This window comes from Primulina eburnea, chromosome 14 (genome assembly GCF_022965805.1).
Source record: "Primulina eburnea isolate SZY01 chromosome 14, ASM2296580v1, whole genome shotgun sequence".
In the NCBI taxonomy this organism is placed as follows: domain Eukaryota; kingdom Viridiplantae; phylum Streptophyta; class Magnoliopsida; order Lamiales; family Gesneriaceae; genus Primulina; species Primulina eburnea.
This window is the reverse complement of record NC_133114.1, coordinates 27,915,450-27,937,999: the sequence shown is the minus strand read 5'-3', so window position 1 is coordinate 27,937,999 and position 22,550 is coordinate 27,915,450. Positions and strand designations below refer to the sequence as shown.

Genomic DNA, 22,550 nt, shown 5'->3' with positions numbered 1-22,550 from the left:
ATGTTTATTACTATTCAAGATGCCATTGTTGATGGCACAGTACATATGAAGAGTGACCGTCTTTGCAAGCAATGCTCAGCTTTTGATGAAGATAAATGTCCTCCAAGTGAAGCATATCCTCATATGACCGCATATGACAACACTCTTATTGCAGGTTCTTTACACTCTGATACTCAGTGCCAAATATTATAGGCGGCGGGTACACTAATAATAACTCATATTTTGGGTGGGAGTCTACATCCGGTTCAGCTTCTGGATACCATAGGTAATTGAAAAATGTTCATTGCATTTTAGCCAACTTCTTAGGGTAATCTGGGTGAGTGATTAAAGATATTGGAGCACCCCTTAGGCATAATTTTATAAACCATTATTCAAGTATATCTTACCACCATTAATTAATTTTTTTGAAAATTCCATTTGCATGTTATTCAGATATATACCACATTTGAACCGTCTAGTACCTTTACTTTTACAGTACACTGGCACTGTAGAAACATCGCTGCTTCTGTATTTTAAATTCTTGACCCCCACACTAAACAAAAATTTGAGCTGATACATGGATATTGATGGAAAATAATACAGTTCAGAAATTGACATAGTGTCTGCTGCAGTGAAAGAAGCAGCCGATGTGAGGCGGTTTTGAACTGGTTTCAACCTCATTCTGACTTTGAATTTCTTCTGAGCAATAACTTGCCTAACGGAAGACTATGGTTATATTGGAGCTATTGCTGCAAACATCAAAAACATCTTGATAGCTCAAGGCTATTTAAATCTAGAACATGTTATGCGCACTCACTCGCTCGCTTCTTTTACTATTTATTTATTCCCGTGTGGAAGACCGGAGATTTTCCTATTTGGTTATCAGAGATTGTAATAAATGACATTTGTGGATAGACAAAAACTTGTGTGAGACGGTCTCACGGGTCGTATTTTGTGAGACGGATCTTTATTTGGATAATCCATGAAAAAGTACTACTTTTTATGCTAAGAGTATTACTTTTTATTGTGAATATGGGCAGGGTTGACCCGTCTCACAGATTGAGATCCGTGAGACGGTCTCATATGAGACCTACTCTTGTGGATATGAATAAAAGCACAAGTTCTCCGGTCAAGAAAACAAACAAACATGGATGTACCGGATCCCCATCATGAGCCAAACCCATTAGTCCCACCAAATAAAAACAAATTCCGAATTGAATCACGTTTACAATACAATAAGAGAGTTCTAGTCGACAATTAATGGAGTTCGGTGGAGCAATAATGAGATAGACAAATAATGACACATTAATTGTGGATGCTGAATTTTCAAATGAAAGATAGATAATTTGACAAAAGAAACGTTAAAACGATAAACGTGTTTTCACATCGATGATCTCTACTCATTTAGAAATCATCTCATTCGAGTTTTTCTCAGTATCTCATAGCATTTGAATCTTTAGTTCTATAATTTTTGTGATGTGTTTGTTCTATGTGTTAAGAGAGTACACGTTCTCTTTGAAATCACAGTAAATAGTTGTATACCATAAAATATTATATTGGAATTTTTTTTATCTTGCCTATTGTTTTTACCATAATAATTTTTAGGGTTTTCCACATAAATTTCGTTGTCCAATTTTATTCTTTATTTTCATTTTTATATCACAACACAGTACCAACTACTCACATACACACAAATCGAATTTGCTGCAGCATATCCAGGTCCTCAATGTATGTTTGAATTCCAAAAGGTATAAACTTTATCTTGATTTAAAATTAAGCAGATTTAGGAACTACATGGACAAATGCTCGGATGGGGTAGCTACCTCACAGTGAACAAGTATGGGAAAGTGAGACTCCAAGAACCGAAATCACTTTACTTAGCTGTTGCAGACTGGAAATCAATCAACCAGTCCCCCACACTTGAACCATCGGGAATTCAGATTCTGGGTTTCAAATTGCACCGGAAAATGCCTCGCAGTTTTCAGAGGAGAAAGTGCGAAACGAACAGTAGGCATTGAAGACTACGAGTTCGATGGTTCCAGTACATTCCAACTCTTTGCCTTCCGTTTTCACTACCACAAAGCTTTTTGTTGCTGCAGGAACTACAATGAATAATAATCATTCATGCACAATACTCGACTACTTTCGTATCGATTAGGCTCTGCTGCTCAGCGATGTATCACATCTTAAATTCTTAATCTTGGATGGAAGGAATAACAAGAGGATCGCGTGTGCATGCATATATGTCCACAGACAATTTAAACTTTTACCAGCTATCGGTTATTACAAAATAAATTTGATAAAAGAACGAAAAGTGACCGAAGATATATATGTTTCCAAACGTGAGGAGATGCAACAGGCTAGAATGTCAAGCAGCAAGATAATCATATAATAAGTAAAGATATTAAGAAGCACCAGAAGCTTCACTGTATTATACTTGCTTTTGAACTTCAGTCAAAGCATGATGCAGCAATATCCCCATTATCAATAAAAATGTCGATGGCATTATCGCAATCAAGAAAATTTTGGTATACATGATAAAATTGCTTGGAACATAACAAATCCTACTCGTGAGCAACCACCACGACTTACTTTCCAACATTGCGACCAGAAAAGAGCCCAATAAGGGCATTTGGTGCGCTTTCTAGGCCTTCGGCTATGTCCTCAACGTACATAATCTTTCCTTGTTCCATGAGTGGCAAAACCATCTCCAAATACTTTGGATAAAGGTGATAGTAGTCAAATACAATAAATCCTTCCATACGAATTTTTTTTGTCACCAAGCATAACAAGTTCTTCACACCTTCAGGCTCCTCAAGGTTGTATTGTGAAATCATCCCACACACAGCAATTCGACCAAACGTTTTCATGTTAAGGAGCACCGCGTCGAGCATGTTTCCACCAACATTTTCAAAGTATATATCAATTCCATCGGGGAAGTACCTAATCATTTTAACAACATCCAACATTTGGCACATGTAAAATGATAATTACCATATAATGGAAACGGAATGATACATGATAGAAGAAGAAGATAAAAATGTGTGTAAAGTTCAAGAAAACTGTTTTTGGGAAACAAGTGACATGACCATAGTTTATTACAGTGACTATGGCAATGTGAAGTTTAAATCTCACCTTTTTAAAGCTGCATTCAAATCGGGTTCTTCTTTATAGTTGAATGCGTCATCAAAACAAAATTTGTTCTTCAAAAGGTCCACCTTTAACAAAATTAAAATCATTATACTCAAGCAAATACCAAGTACTGTAATGTGTGGTGAAAGATGAGTGTGTGTGCAGGCACGCGTATATTTGAAGACTTCAATTACCTTATCTTTGGTTCCTGCACTGCCAACAACATAGCACCCAAACAACTTTGCAAATTGTCCGACAAGTTGACCAACAGCACCAGATGCGGCGGAAATGAACACGGTGTCTCCCTTTTTGGGAGAGCAGATCTCATAAAAACCACAGTAAGCAGTAGTCCCAGGCATGCCTAAGTAAAAACGAAGTACACTGAATAAATAGAAAGAAGGGAGAATAACTATTTAAGTTTTAATTTAATCAACTAGTCTCATTTCAAGTCATAATCCAGTTGAATACTAAACATTACTTGTATCGAAACCAGTGGCACAATGTCCAGCAAGGTAGATTAATATATTTTCGAGTTTAGAAAGTGTTCTTTGTTATAGCTCCAACACCAGGGAACCTAAACTTTTTTTTTTCTTTGAAAAAAAGAACTTATGTAACAAGATTAACCTGAAAGATTGAGCCTAAAATGATTCATACTTCGAGTCGACATAGAGTTTTATGTTGTATCGATGAGCCGGGGCTACATACCAAGGATTCCGGTATAATAAGATAGAGGTACATCTGTATGCTGAATCTTGAAAAGTCCTTCTGCAGATTTGAGGAGGCTATACTCCTCCCAACCTGTCATGCCCCAAACAAAGTCACCACTCTTGAAATCGGGATGAGTAGAATCGACAACTTTACATACTCCATACCCTATTATTGGCTGCATAATGAAATGCAGAAGCAGAAACATAATCAACACTAAGTATATAGAAAAGCTATAATGTCATAAAAAGTTAGTTTAAAGCAACCTCATAGTTATTTGCAATGCATGTGATATATGATTCAGATTTCTGTCTTCAACTCCAACATAACTCAATATATATACATACAGTAATCGAATAAAATAATCAAACAAAAGAGATTCCAGAACCAAAGTACTACTTACAGAGCCAGGCACAAAGGGCTCGACGTAGCTTTTCTCAATTTTGCTCATGCGTGAACGCATATAAGGGTCGCAAGACAAGTAGAGATTCTTCACCAAAATGGCGTTTTCGCATCCATCCGGGACTCTGAGTTTGATAACAGAGGTTTTGAGCAACATATCGGACTCCTTAGGAAAGCCCTTTACGTAATCTTTCAACACAATCATCTTGTTGCTCACCTCTTCCACGCCCATCTCTGCTTTTCCTAATGAACTCGTGTCGTGCGTGTTATTAACCAAGAAAGAGACGACAGTTCTTCGTTCGTCCTCCGTTTTACAAGATTATGATTCCTTGTTTGAGATATTTATCGTAGCGTACGCTGCATTACATGTTTCACATGTTTAGCACACATCATGTGTATATGCACACATTTATCACGATACATAAAACATAGAGGTAATATGTCACAATGTAGTTCACGAAATAATCTCAGGCGATATTTTCACGAGTTAAATTAAACAAAATTGACTGATGAACCATAATTGTCATCCACCTTCCATTTTCTAAGGAAAGGGTTAAAAACTGGTAAAAACTTGTGTGAGACGATCTCACGTGTCGTATTTTGTTCATCCATGAAAAATCATTATTTTTATGTTAAGAGTATTATTTTTTTATTGTGAATATCGGTAGAGTTGACCCGTCTCACAGATAAATATTCGGAGACTATCTCACAAGATAACTACTCTAAAAACTATTAGGCCATCTCCAATCCACTGCACTACATTCTGCACTACATTGGTGTTACACTAAAATCATCTCCAACCATATTACACTACATTTTACACTACAATAGAATATTCTCAGAATATTCTTTTTTTTTCAATATTAATTTTTCTGTTTTATGTTAATTATTTATAATTTAATAATATAATGATAGTTAAATATTATAATTTATATATTAAAATTTATATATTTAAATATTTTAATTTATATATTAAAATTTGAATTAATTATTTCATATTAACAAAATAATTATTTGATTTATGTACAGTTATTTAATACAAACTATATTTTAATAAAATCAAAATATCATTGAAAAAAACACGTTTATTTGATATTAAATTAATAATACAAAAAAATACAATATTAAATATTCGAATTACTATATTGTTCCCAAAAATGATCAATTAATGTATTTCGTAATTCATAGTGAGCATCTCTATTTTTCATTTTTTTATAACGAGCGAGAAATTCTTGAAATCTTGTATTTTCGTCATTGACCATCATTTCAACGCCTGGAACAGGTGCTTCCATCGCATCTTGAATTGGTGCACTAAGGTCACGTTCATCTTCAATAATCAAAAAAATATTAATTAATTAAATATTAAACACTTATATTAAATTAATCAAATTAAAAACTAAAAAAAAAATTGTGGTGCTGCAAAATTCTTGTAGAGCTGCTCCAATCCAACGCCAGTTTTGGTGCTGGATTGGAGTGAAAAATAATGGCACCATAATAGTGTGTCACCAATGTGGTGCCATGATTTGAGATGATCTTAAGACATAACAATCATGTGCGTGAATGACCCATAAATTCCAAACCGACAAAATTTTTGGAAATCTCACTTCCACCCAGTTATAATAATAATATAATGTAAGGGAATGGAAAAAAATGTCCTTTAATCGTCTGAAAAATAATACAAAAGCAAGCTCTTAAATTCATTTAGAAAAGTCATACACAAATCTAAAAGATTTCTACATGAATTATTCAAATAAAAAAAACGAGGAGATGGAGGAATGCCATGTGAGAAATGTAATGCCCGAGATTTAATCATTTTAATCAGACGTTGATTAATTGACGTAATGGAAATCATAGGAACTCAAATGACGAAGCCGGGCGTTGGTTTATGTTAAGCCAAGATGTTGAATCGAACATCTCAAGATGTTAGGCCGAACATCTCTCGCCCGAGCGGCAGAAAAGCACCGCCCGAGCGCGCATGTATAATTGTGAGAACCGAGAGTTCTTCGCCCTAGCGAGCAACTTTTGACCGCCCGAGCGACTGGAGATGTTCAGCCGAGGATCTCGACCGAAATTGACTCGCCCTAGCGGTAAGTTTTGACCGCCCTAGCGAGTAACGTGTAGCTTGAAAGGCGAGCCACTTGGCCTATTGCATGTTCGGGGGTATATATATATATATATATATATATATATATATATATATATATATATATATATACATGCATATCAGAAGAATTGAAGCAAGAATCGAGAATCTTGAGGAATGCTTCGTTCTTAGATTTAGGAATTGATTTACGAGCGAACCGTCTATCCGAATTGAAATCTGACTTCGGTATCGTATTTCTAGCAACGCAGGCTACAACTGGACGTAAGTTTTGTTACGTTTAGACAAGATTTGAATTTATGATATTGTCATAATTGAATATGATTCAGATATGGTGTTTTTACTACCGTAGATATTGTAGAATCGAAGTCAGATTTAGAAACAGATTGGTTATGGAATTGTTATGAATTTTAGAATTGATTTGATTGAGATTGCTATCAGAATTATGCTGTTATTCATGTTGAAGTGTACAGATACTGAAGTTATAGATTGTACTGAGATTTATTAGGAATTCTGGTAGTGTAATTGTGATGTTCAGAACTGACGGGGTTATTCAGGTTGTATTGTTATGCCGTCTAAACATCAGTTGGTACAGATTGATCAGATTCAGTATTGGTTTCTGTTATCTCGTGATATTGTTGATGTGATCAGATAGTATTTTGTTCAGATATTGATCAGATTATGTATTGAATTGGGTATTGTTCAGAACAGATTGTGATTTGAACTACACATTGATACAGTGTATTGGTTATTGTCATTTCAGATCAGATATGGACAAATTCGACTTCGAGACGTCGTCTTCATCAGATCAGGAAGACAAAGGTATAATTCATGTGATATTTGGGAAGAACAACTCAATTGAGATCGCGTTGAGTTGCCCACTAAATCACATACTATACTCTTGTTATGTTTTTATATGATTATGCTATGATTATAGATTGTTATTCATGCATTAAGATAGGACAGTCTGGAGATCAGGCAGACTCTAGACGTTCGGCGATATCTCAGCTCTGGGGAAGATCACCGCCCCTTTGTAGATGCGGATACATATCAGGCCGAAGTCTAGGAATAAGACGTACAGCACCACGATTGGTTGGGTAGGTGACAGCCAGTGACGTCTTATTCACCCCGGGATCCCTAGAGTTATAGTTGAGTCGAGTCTAGACATGATTTGATTAGGACTGCATGCTCATATGGATGTGGCTCCTAGATCATGGGACCCATCATTATTACTTTCAGTTATGATAGCATGTTTGTATGATTTAGATTGTTTATATGCATGTTTAGCTGATTTGAAGTGCATGCTTATTGTGATTAGATTTCATAGCTTATGAAATCTAATGTTTTGATTTTATTCGTGACAGCATGTTTCATGAATTATTTTATGTATATACATGTTTATCATGTTTTATACTGGGATTTATTACTCACCGGAGTTATCCGGCGGTCGTCTTGTTTTGTATGTGTGCATGACGACAGGTGGGGCAGGATCAGGGTCAAGAAGATGATGAGAGAAGACGAGTATAGCGTGGTGATTCCGGACTTACAGTAGACTTGGTTTTATTACTTGACTTTAGTAGTGGAACTTTAGATTAGATTATTGTACTTTTAATACTGAAATGTATTTTATACAGATATGTGTAGTATTTAGATTCCATTACCTTCCGCTATTGTATATTAAAAAGAAAAATTTTTAGACCCTGTTTTATCTTAATTGATAATTAAATCCCAACGATGATTAAGAAAATGATTAGCGTTCGGGTCCCCACAACAGGTGGTATCAGAGCCTTAGGTTCTAGAGCTGAAGGTTCCTAGAGCTGATAGTTCCTTTAGCTATAGATTCTTTAGCGATAGATCTTCTAGAGGTAGAAAAGATTGAGCGGGGTAGATGAATTTTCTTTCTTTCCTTGCATGTGTGTGCTAGCATGAGATTGATTCTAATGTTGATTGACATTGTGTGCTAGCATGAGACTATGTGTTACTGCTTTAAGATACATGGTTACCTGACTATTTGATTTAAATTGGTATTATGTATTCTTGAGTATGAATCAGATCGGATTCATGATCAGCAGTAAGATGATCATGATCAGAAAAAGATTGGCACAGATTTGCAGTATTGGGTTACTAATGTTTGTGGTAATCAGATATACCTCCCCGAAGGATTTTGGAAACAGGCAGTACATCGTATGAGCAGCCATATGTACCAGAACCGCAGATAGATGTGTCAGCGACTCCGATGGAAACCAAGTTGGCAGAATTTCAGTTATTTCAGCCGCCGATTCTGAGTGGTACAGAGACGCCTGAAACGTGTCAGCACTGGGTTGAGGACATAGAGATATTGTTTGATCTACTGGATTGTACAGATGACCAAAGAGTTAAATTGGTATTTCACCAATTACAAGAGGCTGCCAGAAGTTGGTGGATTACAATCAAAAGAGTATTAGCACTATGTGGTACTGTGATCACGTGGGAAGTCTTCAAGACTGAATTCTATCAAAGATTTTTCTCCGCCTCGTACCGAGAAGACAAGAAAGCAGAGTTTGAGAATTTAAGTCAAGGTCAATTGAATATTGATGATTATGCTGCTAAATTTTCTACTCTGTTGCGTTTTGCCCCTCATATGGCTAGGGATGATGAAGCTGTGGTGAATCAATTCATTAGAGGATTGAATTCGGAGATAGTTGCATTCATGAATTTACAGCGACCTTATCACTTTGCTGATGTCTTGAGTAAAGCAAAGAGAGCAGAAGAGAGTTTGATTCGACAATTAACGAGGTTGTGTGTGAAGCAACCCCAGACACCACAATCCCCTTCGAGATTTGAACGTGGCAGCACGAGTGGAAAGCAAGATTTGCTGAAAGCTCGGAAGAAACAGTTCAAGAAGTTAGGCAGTGGTTCTTCTAGTTCCAGTGGTTCCAGTCCGAGTTATACTGGAGTCTATTGCGCTAGGTGTGGAGGGAGACATCCCACCTAACAATGCCAGGGAGTGACTGGTAGATGCAATATCTGCGGACAGCATGGGCATTTTGCTAAAGTGTGTCCTCAGAAGGGTTCACAAAGATTCCAGGGAGCAGGACCATCGGGTGGCAATGCGTGAGAAACAAACCCAGAAACTACAACAGGTACTCTTCTTTATGATTATATTGCATACGTATTGATATATACTAATGCATTCGTTATGAGTATCTATGAATGAGTGGTATGGAGATATGCTGTATCTGTTGGGTCTGTGTATACTGTAGTATTGATTCCTTGGCTGTTGAGGAATATGTTGATATCAGAGATTTCTGTGACATGTTATATACTACAGTGAGGTGAACCCGGGATTGGGTTAGATTATGATGTACTTGTGTTATATGATTTCGATCTCAGTATGGATATATAATGCTAAACAAGTACTGAAATGTCGTAGCATGTGTTCCAGAAATAGTAAAAGTACGACCAGATTTAGTTGATAAATGAGGATTTTAGATTCAGAAGTCCTTAGAAAAGTTTAGGATTTAGGACTCGATTATTACAGAAAGGAACAGATGGTATCCTTATGTATTCAGTAGATCCACTGAAATCGAGCCTAAAATTTGATAGTAATATCATAATTGACTGGTGTTTGCTTAGATAAGATGTCAGATGGGTTCTCTATCAGAGAAAATTGAAAGAATTGACAGATTAAGTATGGGCTAAAGAATTCAGTTGATTGTGTATTTCTCTTGAAGACATTTTAGTTCTGTTTCTAGATTGACAGATTATGTGTTCAGGGGTAGTTTGAAGAATTATGCTTGTTATATCTATGATTCCGGGATATATCCACAGTATCTGATTGTGTATATTGAATATTTGAAGATTGGGTTAAATATTCCGAGAACTGTGATTATTGTATACAGCAATGGGTCAGGTATGGATCCGAATGCAGTTATTGATACAGGTTTATATTCAGACTATGCGGTATCAGGAATGTCAGAATTAGCAGAATGTCAGATATGTCAGAATTTTTCTTACCTGATTTGGACAGATTATCTGATTTTGATTATCTTTTTCTTGTGTTGCTTTACATCTGCTGAGTATTGTTATGATTCCAAATCAGTATTTGAGACATCTTATATTGTTTGGGAGTATATTCTATTTGCAGATGAAATATAGCAGTTGATCTGGACAGTATGAAGATTGGTCAGCCAGCCAGAATCTATTATGTTATGAGTTTTCTTAAACTCACTAGATCAGCATAGGATATTTCTATTCTGAGTTTGATTTGATGTTATTGTAATTATTATTCAGTGTGTGATACTATGCAGTTCCAATTGTATCAGAGTTGTTTGTGGGAAATACAGTAGTCCCGAACGGTGATCAGAATTTTCAGACCTGTATTTTGTTGATCAGATCAATATAACAGCTATATGAGTTTGCGTTTTCTATGGGTTTGGTTATTGTGTGATATCAGAATGTTTCAGAATTGTTTCCAGCTTTTGATATGAATAGTCAGAGCCGAATGCAAGGTAGGTATTTTTCATTATTTTATATTAGTAACTAGTTGTTTATACCGGATGGTTCGAATATGAAGTCTCAAGTAGTGTCAGAAATGCACCGTAGGGGATTCAGTTTTCATTCAGATGATTCAGAATACATGATATTCGAATAGATAATGTTGGTATAGACAGATGAGATCAGTTGGGACAACACTTTATGTTGTAAGGTTGGTAGAAATGGTACTGATATGTCTGAATCGTTGTCAAAAGAAGCCAGAAAGCTAGGAATCAAAAGATGATTACCGACTTAGTATATTCCTGAATAGAAATGGGAGTACATTTCTATTACTTTTGTGATAAAATTACCGCTATTTCTTCAGATAAAGATATGAGATGATTGTGATTGATAGATTGTTCAATCTATATCTAGTAGTTTGTATAAGATAATGTACAAACAGAACTATATGACAGAGATCACTGTCAAAGAAATAATTAGATTGATGTGATGGTGATGAAGTTTGCACTTGTGATATATTATATCATAAGCGTTTTCTCTCAGACTTGTTACAGATTGACAGGTAGTCAGCGTTAGTAGTCAGATATTGAAAGATATTGATAGAACTCGAGTGCTGGATGTTAGCACTAGTTATCAAGATAGTGCAGAAGGAATAGATGTAGGAAACCAATGTCAAATGATGACGATTGGTATTTGGAGCCGAAGATGGAATATGTCCTTAATTGGAATAAACAGATGGAATAGCAACTACAGGTGATATTGCTTTGTTATGGATTGCAATTGGCGTATACGGGTGTAGTATAGCCAGTAATATGGGATTGATTCGGCTAGTGAAATGAGGTTAGATGTTAAACTCTGTTATACATTTCTTCTGATAGAGTTGGATTGATTGTTTGTGAGTTAGAGGACGAACTCAGATCTAAGAGGGGGAGAAATGTAATGCCCGAGATTTAATCATTTTAATCAGACGTTGATTAATTGACGTAATGGAAGTCATAGGAACTCAAATGACGAAGCCGGGCGTTGGTTTATGTTAAGCCAAGATGTTGAATCGAACATCTCAAGATGTTAGGCCGAACATCTCAAGATGTTAGGCCGAACATCTCTCGCCCGAGCGGCAGAAAAGCACCGCCCGAGCGCGCATGTATAATTGTGAGAACCGAGAGTTCTTCGCCCTAGCGAGCAACTTTTGACCGCCCGAGCGACTGGAGATGTTCAGCCGAGGATCTCGACCGAAATTGACTCGCCCTAGCGGTAAGTTTTGACCGCCCTAGCGAGTAACGTGTAGCTTGAAAGGCGAGCCACTTGGCCTATTGCATGTTCGGGGGTATATATATATATATATATATATATATATATATATATATATATATATATATCAGAAGAATTGAAGCAAGAATCGAGAATCTTGAGGAATGCTTCGTTCTTAGATTTAGGAATTGATTTACGAGCGAACCGTCTATCCGAATTGAAATCTGACTTCGGTATCGTATTTCTAGCAACGCAGGCTACAACTGGACGTAAGTTTTGTTACGTTTAGACAAGATTTGAATTTATGATATTGTCATAATTGAATATGATTCAGATATGGTGTTTTTACTACCGTAGATATTGTAGAATCGAAGTCAGATTTACAAACAGATTGGTTATGGAATTGTTATGAATTTTAGAATTGATTTGATTGAGATTGCTATCAGAATTATGCTGTTATTCATGTTGAATTGTACAGATACTGAAGTTATAGATTGTACTGAGATTTATTAGGAATTCTGGTAGTGTAATTGTGATGTTCAGAACTGACGGGGTTATTCAGGTTGTATTGTTATGCCGTCTAAACATCAGTTGGTACAGATTGATCAGATTCAGTATTGGTTTCTGTTATCTCGTGATATTGTTGATGTGATCAGATAGTATTTTGTTCAGATATTGATCAGATTATGTATTGAATTGGGTATTGTTCAGAACAGATTGTGATTTGAACTACACATTGATACAGTGTATTGGTTATTGTCATTTCAGATCAGATATGGACAAATTCGACTTCGAGACGTCGTCTTCATCAGATCAGGAAGACAAAGGTATAATTCATGTGATATTTGGGAAGAACAACTCAATTGAGATCGCGTTGAGTTGCCCACTAAATCACATACTATACTCTTGTTATGTTTTTATATGATTATGCTATGATTATAGATTGTTATTCATGCATTAAGATAGGACAGTCTGGAGATCAGGCAGACTCTAGACGTTCGGCGATATCTCAGCTCTGGGGAAGATCACCGCCCCTTTGTAGATGCGGATACAGATCAGGCCGAAGTCTAGGAATAAGACGTACAGCACCACGATTGGTTGGGTAGGTGACAGCCAGTGACTTCTTATTCACCCCGGGATCCCTAGAGTTATAGTTGAGTCGAGTCTAGACATGATTTGATTAGGACTGCATGCTCATATGGATGTGGCTCCTAGATCATGGGACCCATCATTATTACTTTCAGTTATGATAGCATGTTTGTATGATTTAGATTGTTTATATGCATGTTTAGCTGATTTGAAGTGCATGCTTGTCGTGATTAGATTTCATAGTTTATGAAATCTAATGTTTTGATTTTATTCGTGACAGCATGTTTCATGAATTATTTTATGTATATACATGTTTACCATGTTTTATACTGGGATTTATTTCTCACCGGAGTTATCCGGCGGTCGTCTTGTTTTGTATGTGTGCATGACGACAGGTGGGGCAGGATCAGGGTCAAGAAGATGATGAGAGAAGACGAGTATAGCGTGGTGATTCCGGACTTACAGTAGACTTGGTTTTATTACTTGACTTTAGTAGTGGAACTTTAGATTAGATTATTGTACTTTTAATACTGAAATGTATTTTATACAGATATGTGTAGTATTTAGATTCCATTACCTTCCGCTATTGTATATTAAAAAGAAAAATTTTTAGACCCTGTTTTATCTTAATTGATAATTAAATCCCAACGATGATTAAGAAAATGATTAGCGTCCGGGTCCCCACAAGAAACACGATGTTAATTGTATCTATGGGTGAAAACGAGTTGAGTCGAGCTCGAGTTGGAGTAGTTGAAATTTTTTTCGAGTAGTTTGATGCTCAAGATTGACTCGGTTCGATTTCAACCAGTGACTATATCTATCTCTTGTGACAAGTTTAAAATATATATAATTCTTTAAGGTTATGTTTGGTAGGGGTGATAAGCAAAGGATAGATTGTTAAACCCATGTTTGTCTCATTTTTTATGGGTCTAATTAATCAAGAAGCACATGATAAAAAAAACTTATTTGGGTGAGAAGACATCACATTATTTTGGGAGGATAGAGAATCCAATTCTTAAAATATTACATAAATTACCATTTTACTCACAAAAAATCCCATTTTTTTATTTGCGCACACATCACATAAATATTTCATGATGAAACTAAATAAAATTAAAAAATAGAGAAAAAATTAATTAGAAATCCACCTATCATCCTCTACGCTTAAAAAAATAGAGAAAAAATAGATAAAATGCAAAATAATATTAATTTTTATTAAAAAATAAATTATTAGATAAATACATAATCTATAGTTTAAAATTTTATAAAATATTTATTTATTAATAGATGAACACATGATTTTGAAAACATTGCTACAAATATCATTTTATATACCAAATTGTCATCAATGTTAGTTTATGGTATTTTTGTCTCAACAACAAAAAATGTAATATTTATCATTCTCATTAAAATTTTACCAAACAAAACATATAAATCTTTCGTTTTTTAAAAAAACAAACACACATCACTCGTATGTTACAAAAAACTTAGACACAATTATCTCCTTAATTTAACAAGGAGTTTCACGTTTGAGTTTTAAAAACACGAGCTCTAAAAATATTATTAATTTTACATACGGTTTTTTTAAGTTTTTTTTTATAAAAAGTGTCGATACAATTAGTCCGAGAAACGTGCTTGTTTGGAATCACCTCTTTTAAGAAAAAATTACGATATATTTATTAATATTGTTCGTATAATGCCTTCATTGTTTTTTTAGGTAGTGTGTCGAATACTAGACATGTTTACTTAAAAAATAAAAATTAATACACATATACGCGTGTATCATGGTATCTGAAATTTTGGTTTTCTATACTTAATTCTTTCGTTTTTGTTTTCTCTATTGTCAAATTTAAGTTTCAGTTTGCTATCCTTATTTATTTACAATTCAAATATATAAGACTAAGACTCGATGTTGACAATATGCATGATAAAAAAAATGTAAAAAGACAAACATAGAACATAAATTCAAATTTCCAATATATTTGATTTGGGTTTTAATTCTAATTTAAATTTAATAATTTACACAATTATTTGATGGATGATCATTGTAAGAAAATATGAAAAGACAATATATTATATAGAAAATGGCTGTTATGAATTCTTTGGGACAAATTTTAACTAAGTAGAATTTTTCTCTGGTTAGTGAAGTTATGAGATGACTAGTAAAGGCAACTGGAAGTGACTAGGATAATAATAATGGACACCAAAACTGCTAATTAATATTGGCGATTTTTAGCACATGATGCGTTGCGTGCATGTATATTAATTTTTAACCACATGCATAAAGTGTAATCGCGTTGAAATATTTTTTATTTATTTCGAATTTTTCAACTCTCGTAACAGCATTCATTCTGTGTTTGCCTGTGATTGAATAAAGGAGAAAAGGCAAAACAAGCTTCAAACCAAAGTTTGGTTAGCATTTGTGGAGTAAATAGCTCCGCAAGAATTGATCCCCTCTGCTTGCCTCCTGCACTCCATCACCCACAAGAAACCTAAATATTCCCTTGTAATAGACGGACGAGGAATCAAACATATCACATTCCTCTATAATTACATACATGCAGATAAAGAAAATTTGTTAGAAAAGAACACAAAAACTACGAACCAATCTGTTTAACTTCAAGATAGTTAACTTCTGATGTCTGTTTCTGGTTCCATGAATCCAAGAATTGGAGTAAAAGATTTATGTTACAAACCAGCTGGAGTTCAACCATGCTTGTCCAAATCCTTCTCTTCAGTTTTCTATACAAAGAATCTACAAGCGACTGGATCCCCGAGTAATCTGCTCCCTCCAGCAAACAAGGTGACATCCATTTCCCTTTTATCTTTTTTTTTCAAGCCGGGTTTTCCGGGTAAATTGCATATGGGATCACCTGTATCTTGAGCTCATTGTTTTCTCACAGAGGATTCTAGCGTTTTCGGCTTAGGACGGGGTCTTTATATGCAAGTTACCCAAGTTTTTTCATTTAATATCATGAAGTTTTTGTTAGTTTTTCATCAGAGGGAGGGGATGAATTTAAGAATGCGTATTGAAGCGTTTGCTAGTGCCAGAGTGTTGCTGCGATCGTTTTTGGAGATGGATCGTCGCATTCAAAGCTATATCCGTTGACAAAACGACGATCAGAAGGCGCCATTCCTATAGCTGGAAACTACAGGCTCATCGATGCAGTTGTTAGCAACTGCATCAACAGCAACATATCCAAAATCTACGCGATCACGCAGTTCAACTCGACGTCTTTGAATTCTCACCTTTCGAGAGCTTACTCAGGAACAAATCTCATAAAAGAAGGATTTGTCGAAGTCATAGCTGCATACCAGAGTCCAGAAGATAAGGGATGGTTTCAGGTTAAGCAAGCTCAGATCACGCATTATATAATGGTTCAATTTCCAACTATGTTCAAGCATGCATGTAATAGTTTTTTTTTTTTGTTATTTCTTATATGTTTAGGGAACTGCAGATTCTATAAGACGTTGTCTGTGGATGCTGGAGGAGTATCCGGTTCTTGAATATTTGGTTATTCCCGGTTACCATCTGTATAAAATGGATTACCAGAAACTTATAGATGTCCATCGCAGCAGCAAAGCTGACATAACGGTATCTGTATTGAGTAAACGAAGAAATGAGGATTTGGGATTTGGGATATTTGAATTAGATGCCAAGAATCAAGTTATAAAATTTAAGGAAGATCAAGAATTGAAAGCTTCTAAGTCAATATCAGTAAGTTCATCTTCTTGCATGCATATGGCTCATGACAAAAAATCTAAGGATCAATCTAGTAACTACTTAAACTCAAGAATGTGTGACCACTAATGGTTCAGGTAGAGGACTCGAAAGAGCTTGATAACATCGCGAGACGCAATTTTCCCAGCATGGGAATATATGTGATCAACAGGAATACAATGATAAAACTTTTGAGAGAATATTTCCCATCTGCAAATGACTTGAAGAGTGAAATAATTCGAGGCGCAGTTTCACTCGGATTGAAGGTTGCTTTCCATATTATTCTACAAAGATAATTATGTCAAAGCTTTGGTTGATAATCTTCTTTTTCTTGAAATTTATTGCTAGGTCCAAGCTTACCAATTCGATGGATATTGGGAGGACATGAGAAGCATAGAAGCCTACTACCGCGCGAACATGGAACTCACTAGAAGAACAAACAAAGCCTATAAGTTAGTGCAACTTCTTAAACGTTTTAACCACGATAAAATGCTGCACCGCACCCCATAGTCTCAGTAAAACATATTTACGCATTCGTAATATTCAGAAGTGGCTAAAAAAACTGAAGAAAGAAGTAAAAACTTATGTGATTCTGAAAATCATATATATCTAGTATCCTCCAACAATTGACATGACAAGAACTTTGGTGTTTTGCAGCAGCTTCTATGATAGAGATACTCCACTCTACACTTTACCTCGATGTATTCCTCCGACTCTTGTAAACGACGCGGTTATCACAGATTCTGTCATTGCAGATGGCTGCATTCTCAGTGTAAGAATGAAGAGAAAAATCAATCATCCTGTTTCAAGAAATTCTTCTTTATGTTTTTCACATATACATTTTATGTTTCCTACTATGCTTCTTGTGTTTGAAACAAAGCAGAGGTGCAAGATAAAGGGGACGGTAGTTGGTGTAATGACAAGGGTCGCTGACGAAGCTGTGATAGAAGATTCAATCATAATGGGTGCTGATACTTATAGCCATCAAGTAAGATATTATATATATATATATATATATATATCTATACTATCTATAAACTATACTATCTATAAATATGTGAGTTTGAATTGTGAATTTACTTAGTTACCCTTTCATTCATTATTACTTCATTAATATTTTATTTATTTATTTAGGTGAGAGATGAGTTTGAATTGTTAATTTACTTAGTTAACATTTCACTCACCATTACTTCATTCATGTTTTATTTATTTATTTATGTAACTTTTCAATTTTTTGATCTAAAGATTGATATTGAAAATAAAAATAACTTTATTTCATTATTTTAGTTGAATGTTTAATTTTTTGATCTAAAGATTGATATTGAAAATAAAAATAACTTTATTTCATTATTTTAGTGGAATGGACGACCTATCTATAAATATGTGAGTTTGAATTGTGAATTTACTTAGTTACCCTTTCATTCGTTATTACTTCATTAATATTTTATTTATTTATTTAGGTGAGAGATGAGTTTGAATTGTTAATTTAATTAGTTAACATTTCACTCACCATTACTTCATTCATGTTTTATTTATTTATTTATGTAACTTTTCAATTTTTTGATCTAAAGATTGATATTGAAAATAAAAATAACTTTATTTCATTATTTTAGTTGAATGTTTAATTTTTTGATCTAAAGATTGATATTGAAAATAAAAATAACTTTATTTCATTATTTTAGTGGAATGGACGACAAATATTACAAACACATTAATATGATATTTTATTTTATTTTTAATTTCATAAATAGTGATATTTAATTAATGTCTTAATACACATATCAAACTTCAGAAAATGTAATTCTTTACGGTACTTTTTCAATGAAAATGGACATCGAGATCATGTAGATTCTATATGTTTTTTTGTAATTTTCTTATATTTTATTTTTCATCTAATTTGATTAATTATAAATCAATGATAAATTAAAAAGAGAAAAAATTACTTTCTACTTTTGTATTAAATTTATTAGATAATCTTTATAATTTTTTAAGGAAAATAATTCTTTTAATAAATATGAATTATAGTGATAATTTATTTTCATTCATTAGAAATTAATTTTTTAAATATGATATTTTTTAACTTTGTATTACTTATTATTTTATTTATATATGTGTTTTACTATACATATTTATTTGATTGATATTATTTAAAAATGTATTTACCATGAAATATTAATCATCAATATTAATTTACAAATGATCCATTATGATATAAAATTAACTATCTATAATATAATATGTATTCTAAAAAAACAGAGAAAGTTAAACAAAATCGGCAAGGAGTTAAAAATTAGCAGATTTTAAGTTTGTTAGAATAAATGCTAACGGCAGTAGTGTAGAAACAAACTTGTAGAAATAAAGCAATAACCGAAACAAGTGTGATGTTTACAGTATGACTATTGTGTAAAAGAAAGCAAAACCAAACCGAGGCATGTAGCGTATACAGTTTCCTTAAAACAGATCCGCCCTCTCCAGTATGTATAATAAATATTTTAAAAAACGATAAAGTTAAACAAAATTCGCTAGGAGTTAAAAGTTAGCAAAAACAAAATTGATATTTAACTTAATAACAAGTTTAGGGGTTTATTTTAATATCATTATGATAATTTAGTTAATTAAGAGAATTTTATTTGATAATCGCTATATGCACTTCATTTAAAAATATTGTGATTTTGGCTTTATTAATATTCATTATTCTATTAATTTTATTTTTTTTTGTTTTCCATTGTGAATAATATTTGGATGAAAAATATCTTTATTAATTTTATAGAGCTATCATTATGTTATAATCACACGAATTGAAAAATGTTATATAAATAAATGAATATATTTGATTTATCGTCATCATGTATTTTTATTTATTGTGTTTTGATATATTTAGATTAATAAATAGTTATAAACAAGATGTTATTCAAACGATTTAAAAAATTATCTAAATCTTTATTTTTCATTATTAGTTATCTACGTGCATCGCACGTGATCATTCCTAGTATATGTATATATGTTGGTTTCTCTGGTGTAAAATACCATAAAATCTTTTATCTTTGATCTATTAAAATGAGGTTTCGTTGTTTTAAAGATTATGATTTCCGAATTACGGCTCTATTCATGATTGTGTTCTAAATGGAAAATTTTGAGTTCTGGTAGGCGGGCTTTTAATTTTTTATTGTATTGATTAATTGACGTGACATCGAACATCTCGACAATTTCTGACGTCATAATAGCGTTTTTCATTTTCATCTCAGTTTTTTTTATAACACGTCAATACCGTTAAGATTTGGACTTAGAGCTAAGTCAACCTCAAAAGTCAGCTCAAGGTGAAATGATTGTCAAAGTCTATATATACAACTCCGTGGATTTTATCCAACTGACCTTGAGATGATTGTCAAAGTCTATATATACAACTTCGTGGATTTTAATCGATGCGGCATTACTAAAACACCATGTTAAAATTGAGATTTCGACTAAGCACAACCCCCCAAAAATCAGCTCAATGGGAGAAGATTGATCGAGTCATATATGCAACTCCCTGATATTTTATCTAAACAATGTGATACTCATACAACTAATAAACATTTTGTAGAAATAAGACTAAAAAAGAAAAATAACACAACAAAATCAAATTTCGAAAACTTAATTGACCAAAAAAGTTATTTTCCATATGTTCAAAATGATAAATGGGCACATATGACATCCTAAACACATAGAATAACGCTCAAAAATAGAAGGTGTTAGAACTCAGTTTCTAAAACGGAGCGAACAATGTGCAGAGTTGCCCAGGGATTCAGGTCGGAATCGGCGAAGGCTCAGTCGTAAGGAAAGCTATAGTCGATAAGAATGCAAGAATTGGCAAAAATGTTATGGTAATTGTTCCAAGAAGGCCAATTTCCATATAATCTACTGAAATGTGCGTTATATAATTTATTTTGGAATGAATATTCATGCAGATTATAAATAAGGACAATGTCCAGGAAGCCAATAAGGAAGCAGAGGGGTATATCATCACGGGAGGAATCGTTGTCATTACGAGGAGTGCAGCAATCCCAGATGGAAGCGTCATATAATCAAATTCGAAATTACCATTCCTTAAGCTTTTTCCAACATTACAACTTTTGACCTACATTGTAATGATGCAACTTTTATATTGACCATTGGGTTTTCATTCAAATACAAATATTCTACTTTTTGGTACAAATAAACAATATTTGTAGTATTTTGTCTCAATCACTTACTAGATTCAAGTATTTCATGACCATTTTATGATAGTAGTTTTTTGTACAACAGTTTCACGAATTTATATGTATGAGACAAGTCGATGTATTCCATACTTGCAGTGAAAAATAACATAAATATTAATATTTTTCATTCATATCAACTTATATTACATAATATATTTTGAATATAAAAAATAATATGTTTTTTTTTCCAAAATAGCATATTTAAACATTATTTTTCATAACATAACTAACGAAAAATAATAACTTTACAATGAAAAATAATATTACAGTAAATTATTCTCACAAAATTGATTTTTTAAAAATTCTAATATGAGTTTTTGTGCTTTTATAAAAAGTGAGCGCCATAAACTAATAAAATTCAGTTTTTTTTTTCAGCGAGTGGATAAAATTAATCTCTCAGTTCTTAAATTGAAAATTATGACAAGAGGTTTTAATAGGAAATGGCAAAAATTATTCATGGATATAACAAATCTTACATTATTTAATTATCTCTTTTTTTTTGTTATCGCTTTAATATTATCTACAAATTTCATGTAGTTATTCTAATCCACCTATGTTATTAATTATTTAAATTCTGATATTGAACTTATATTAAGGGTAAATCAACCACTAGTAAATTACGAAGGAAAATTATAATTTCTCGAGTTCAAATGGATAAATTAAATAATTTAAAAAATTCGACTACATAAAATTATTAATTTTGTTTAAAAACTCGTAGGAGGAAAGAAAAAACAAAAAAGGTGATTGTTCAATTGAGACCAGCCCGTCTACCCTTTCGTGGCACAAAGTTGCACCGGCCCGTTATCCTTCCACTGCAAGGAGCGGGAGGTTTTCGCTGCTCTGTGAAGCCAGCCTGACGCATTGCCCTCCACTCTAGGAGCATCGAAGCCCAAACCTTAGCATGGGCGACGACACTCAACCCTCTGCTTGTATCGGGCGGGCCAGAGTGTCGCAACATATGGGCCGAGTAGCTGAACTAACCCAACGTTCAATCACCCTATTGCCCCCACTTGGGTTACAAACTCCCGTTACTGAGCTCGGCGACATGTCATTTGGCTGAGCCTTATTATTAAGTAGTCTTAAGTATAATTATTTCCCTATGTGGGATAGACAGATATTTTTCCCCATTATCCACCCCCCAAAACAGAGGAAAAAATGGCTCTGCCAATTCTTTCTACTATCGATGCTTGAGTTCATTCCTATCTGAACATATTTTCTTTCCACCATGTATAAGATGTAATCAAAGAACACAACTCAACTTCATTTACATAGCCCCAAAATACATATTTTTCGTTTTAAAATACGCTAGACGACCCCGTTGTAATGAAAAAAATACGCCAATTTCTATCCCCTTCATTATATAATTGTAACCTAAGACAATGGGGATTAATCTATCCTCCAACAAGCTAATTAATGATACTAATATATTGTCTAGTTGTGCTCAAAGTATGCCAAT

General features: G+C 33.7%; 3 protein-coding genes across 4 annotated transcripts in view; 1 reads left to right on the top strand and 2 right to left on the bottom strand.

Annotated features, from left to right (window-relative positions):
* LOC140811745 (uncharacterized) overlaps positions 1-22,550 on the bottom strand; it is an 81,699-nt gene that overhangs the window by 23,883 nt on the left and 35,266 nt on the right. The window lies entirely within an intron of this gene.
* LOC140813046 (2-alkenal reductase (NADP(+)-dependent)-like) lies at positions 2,343-4,543 on the bottom strand. Its single transcript, XM_073171459.1, has 5 exons — positions 4,220-4,543; positions 3,817-3,994; positions 3,306-3,472; positions 3,115-3,197; positions 2,343-2,922 (listed from the first exon to the last, which is right to left on the bottom strand). Exons 1-5 carry the CDS (start codon positions 4,448-4,450, stop codon positions 2,568-2,570), a joined length of 1,014 nt encoding a protein of 337 aa, XP_073027560.1. The 5' UTR covers positions 4,451-4,543; the 3' UTR covers positions 2,343-2,567.
* LOC140812648 (inactive glucose-1-phosphate adenylyltransferase small subunit 2, chloroplastic) lies at positions 15,594-20,920 on the top strand. 2 transcript variants are annotated; one of them, XM_073170979.1, is made up of 9 exons: positions 15,594-15,938; positions 16,187-16,480; positions 16,584-16,853; positions 16,955-17,122; positions 17,205-17,308; positions 17,514-17,628; positions 17,740-17,844; positions 20,627-20,719; positions 20,804-20,920. In XM_073170979.1, the coding sequence occupies exons 1-9, from the start codon at positions 15,774-15,776 to the stop codon at positions 20,918-20,920; spliced, it is 1,431 nt and encodes a 476-aa protein (XP_073027080.1). In that variant the 5' UTR covers positions 15,594-15,773. The 2 variants fall into 2 exon arrangements, with proteins under 2 accessions (XP_073027080.1, XP_073027078.1); XM_073170977.1 differs by having other exon boundaries at positions 17,514-17,844.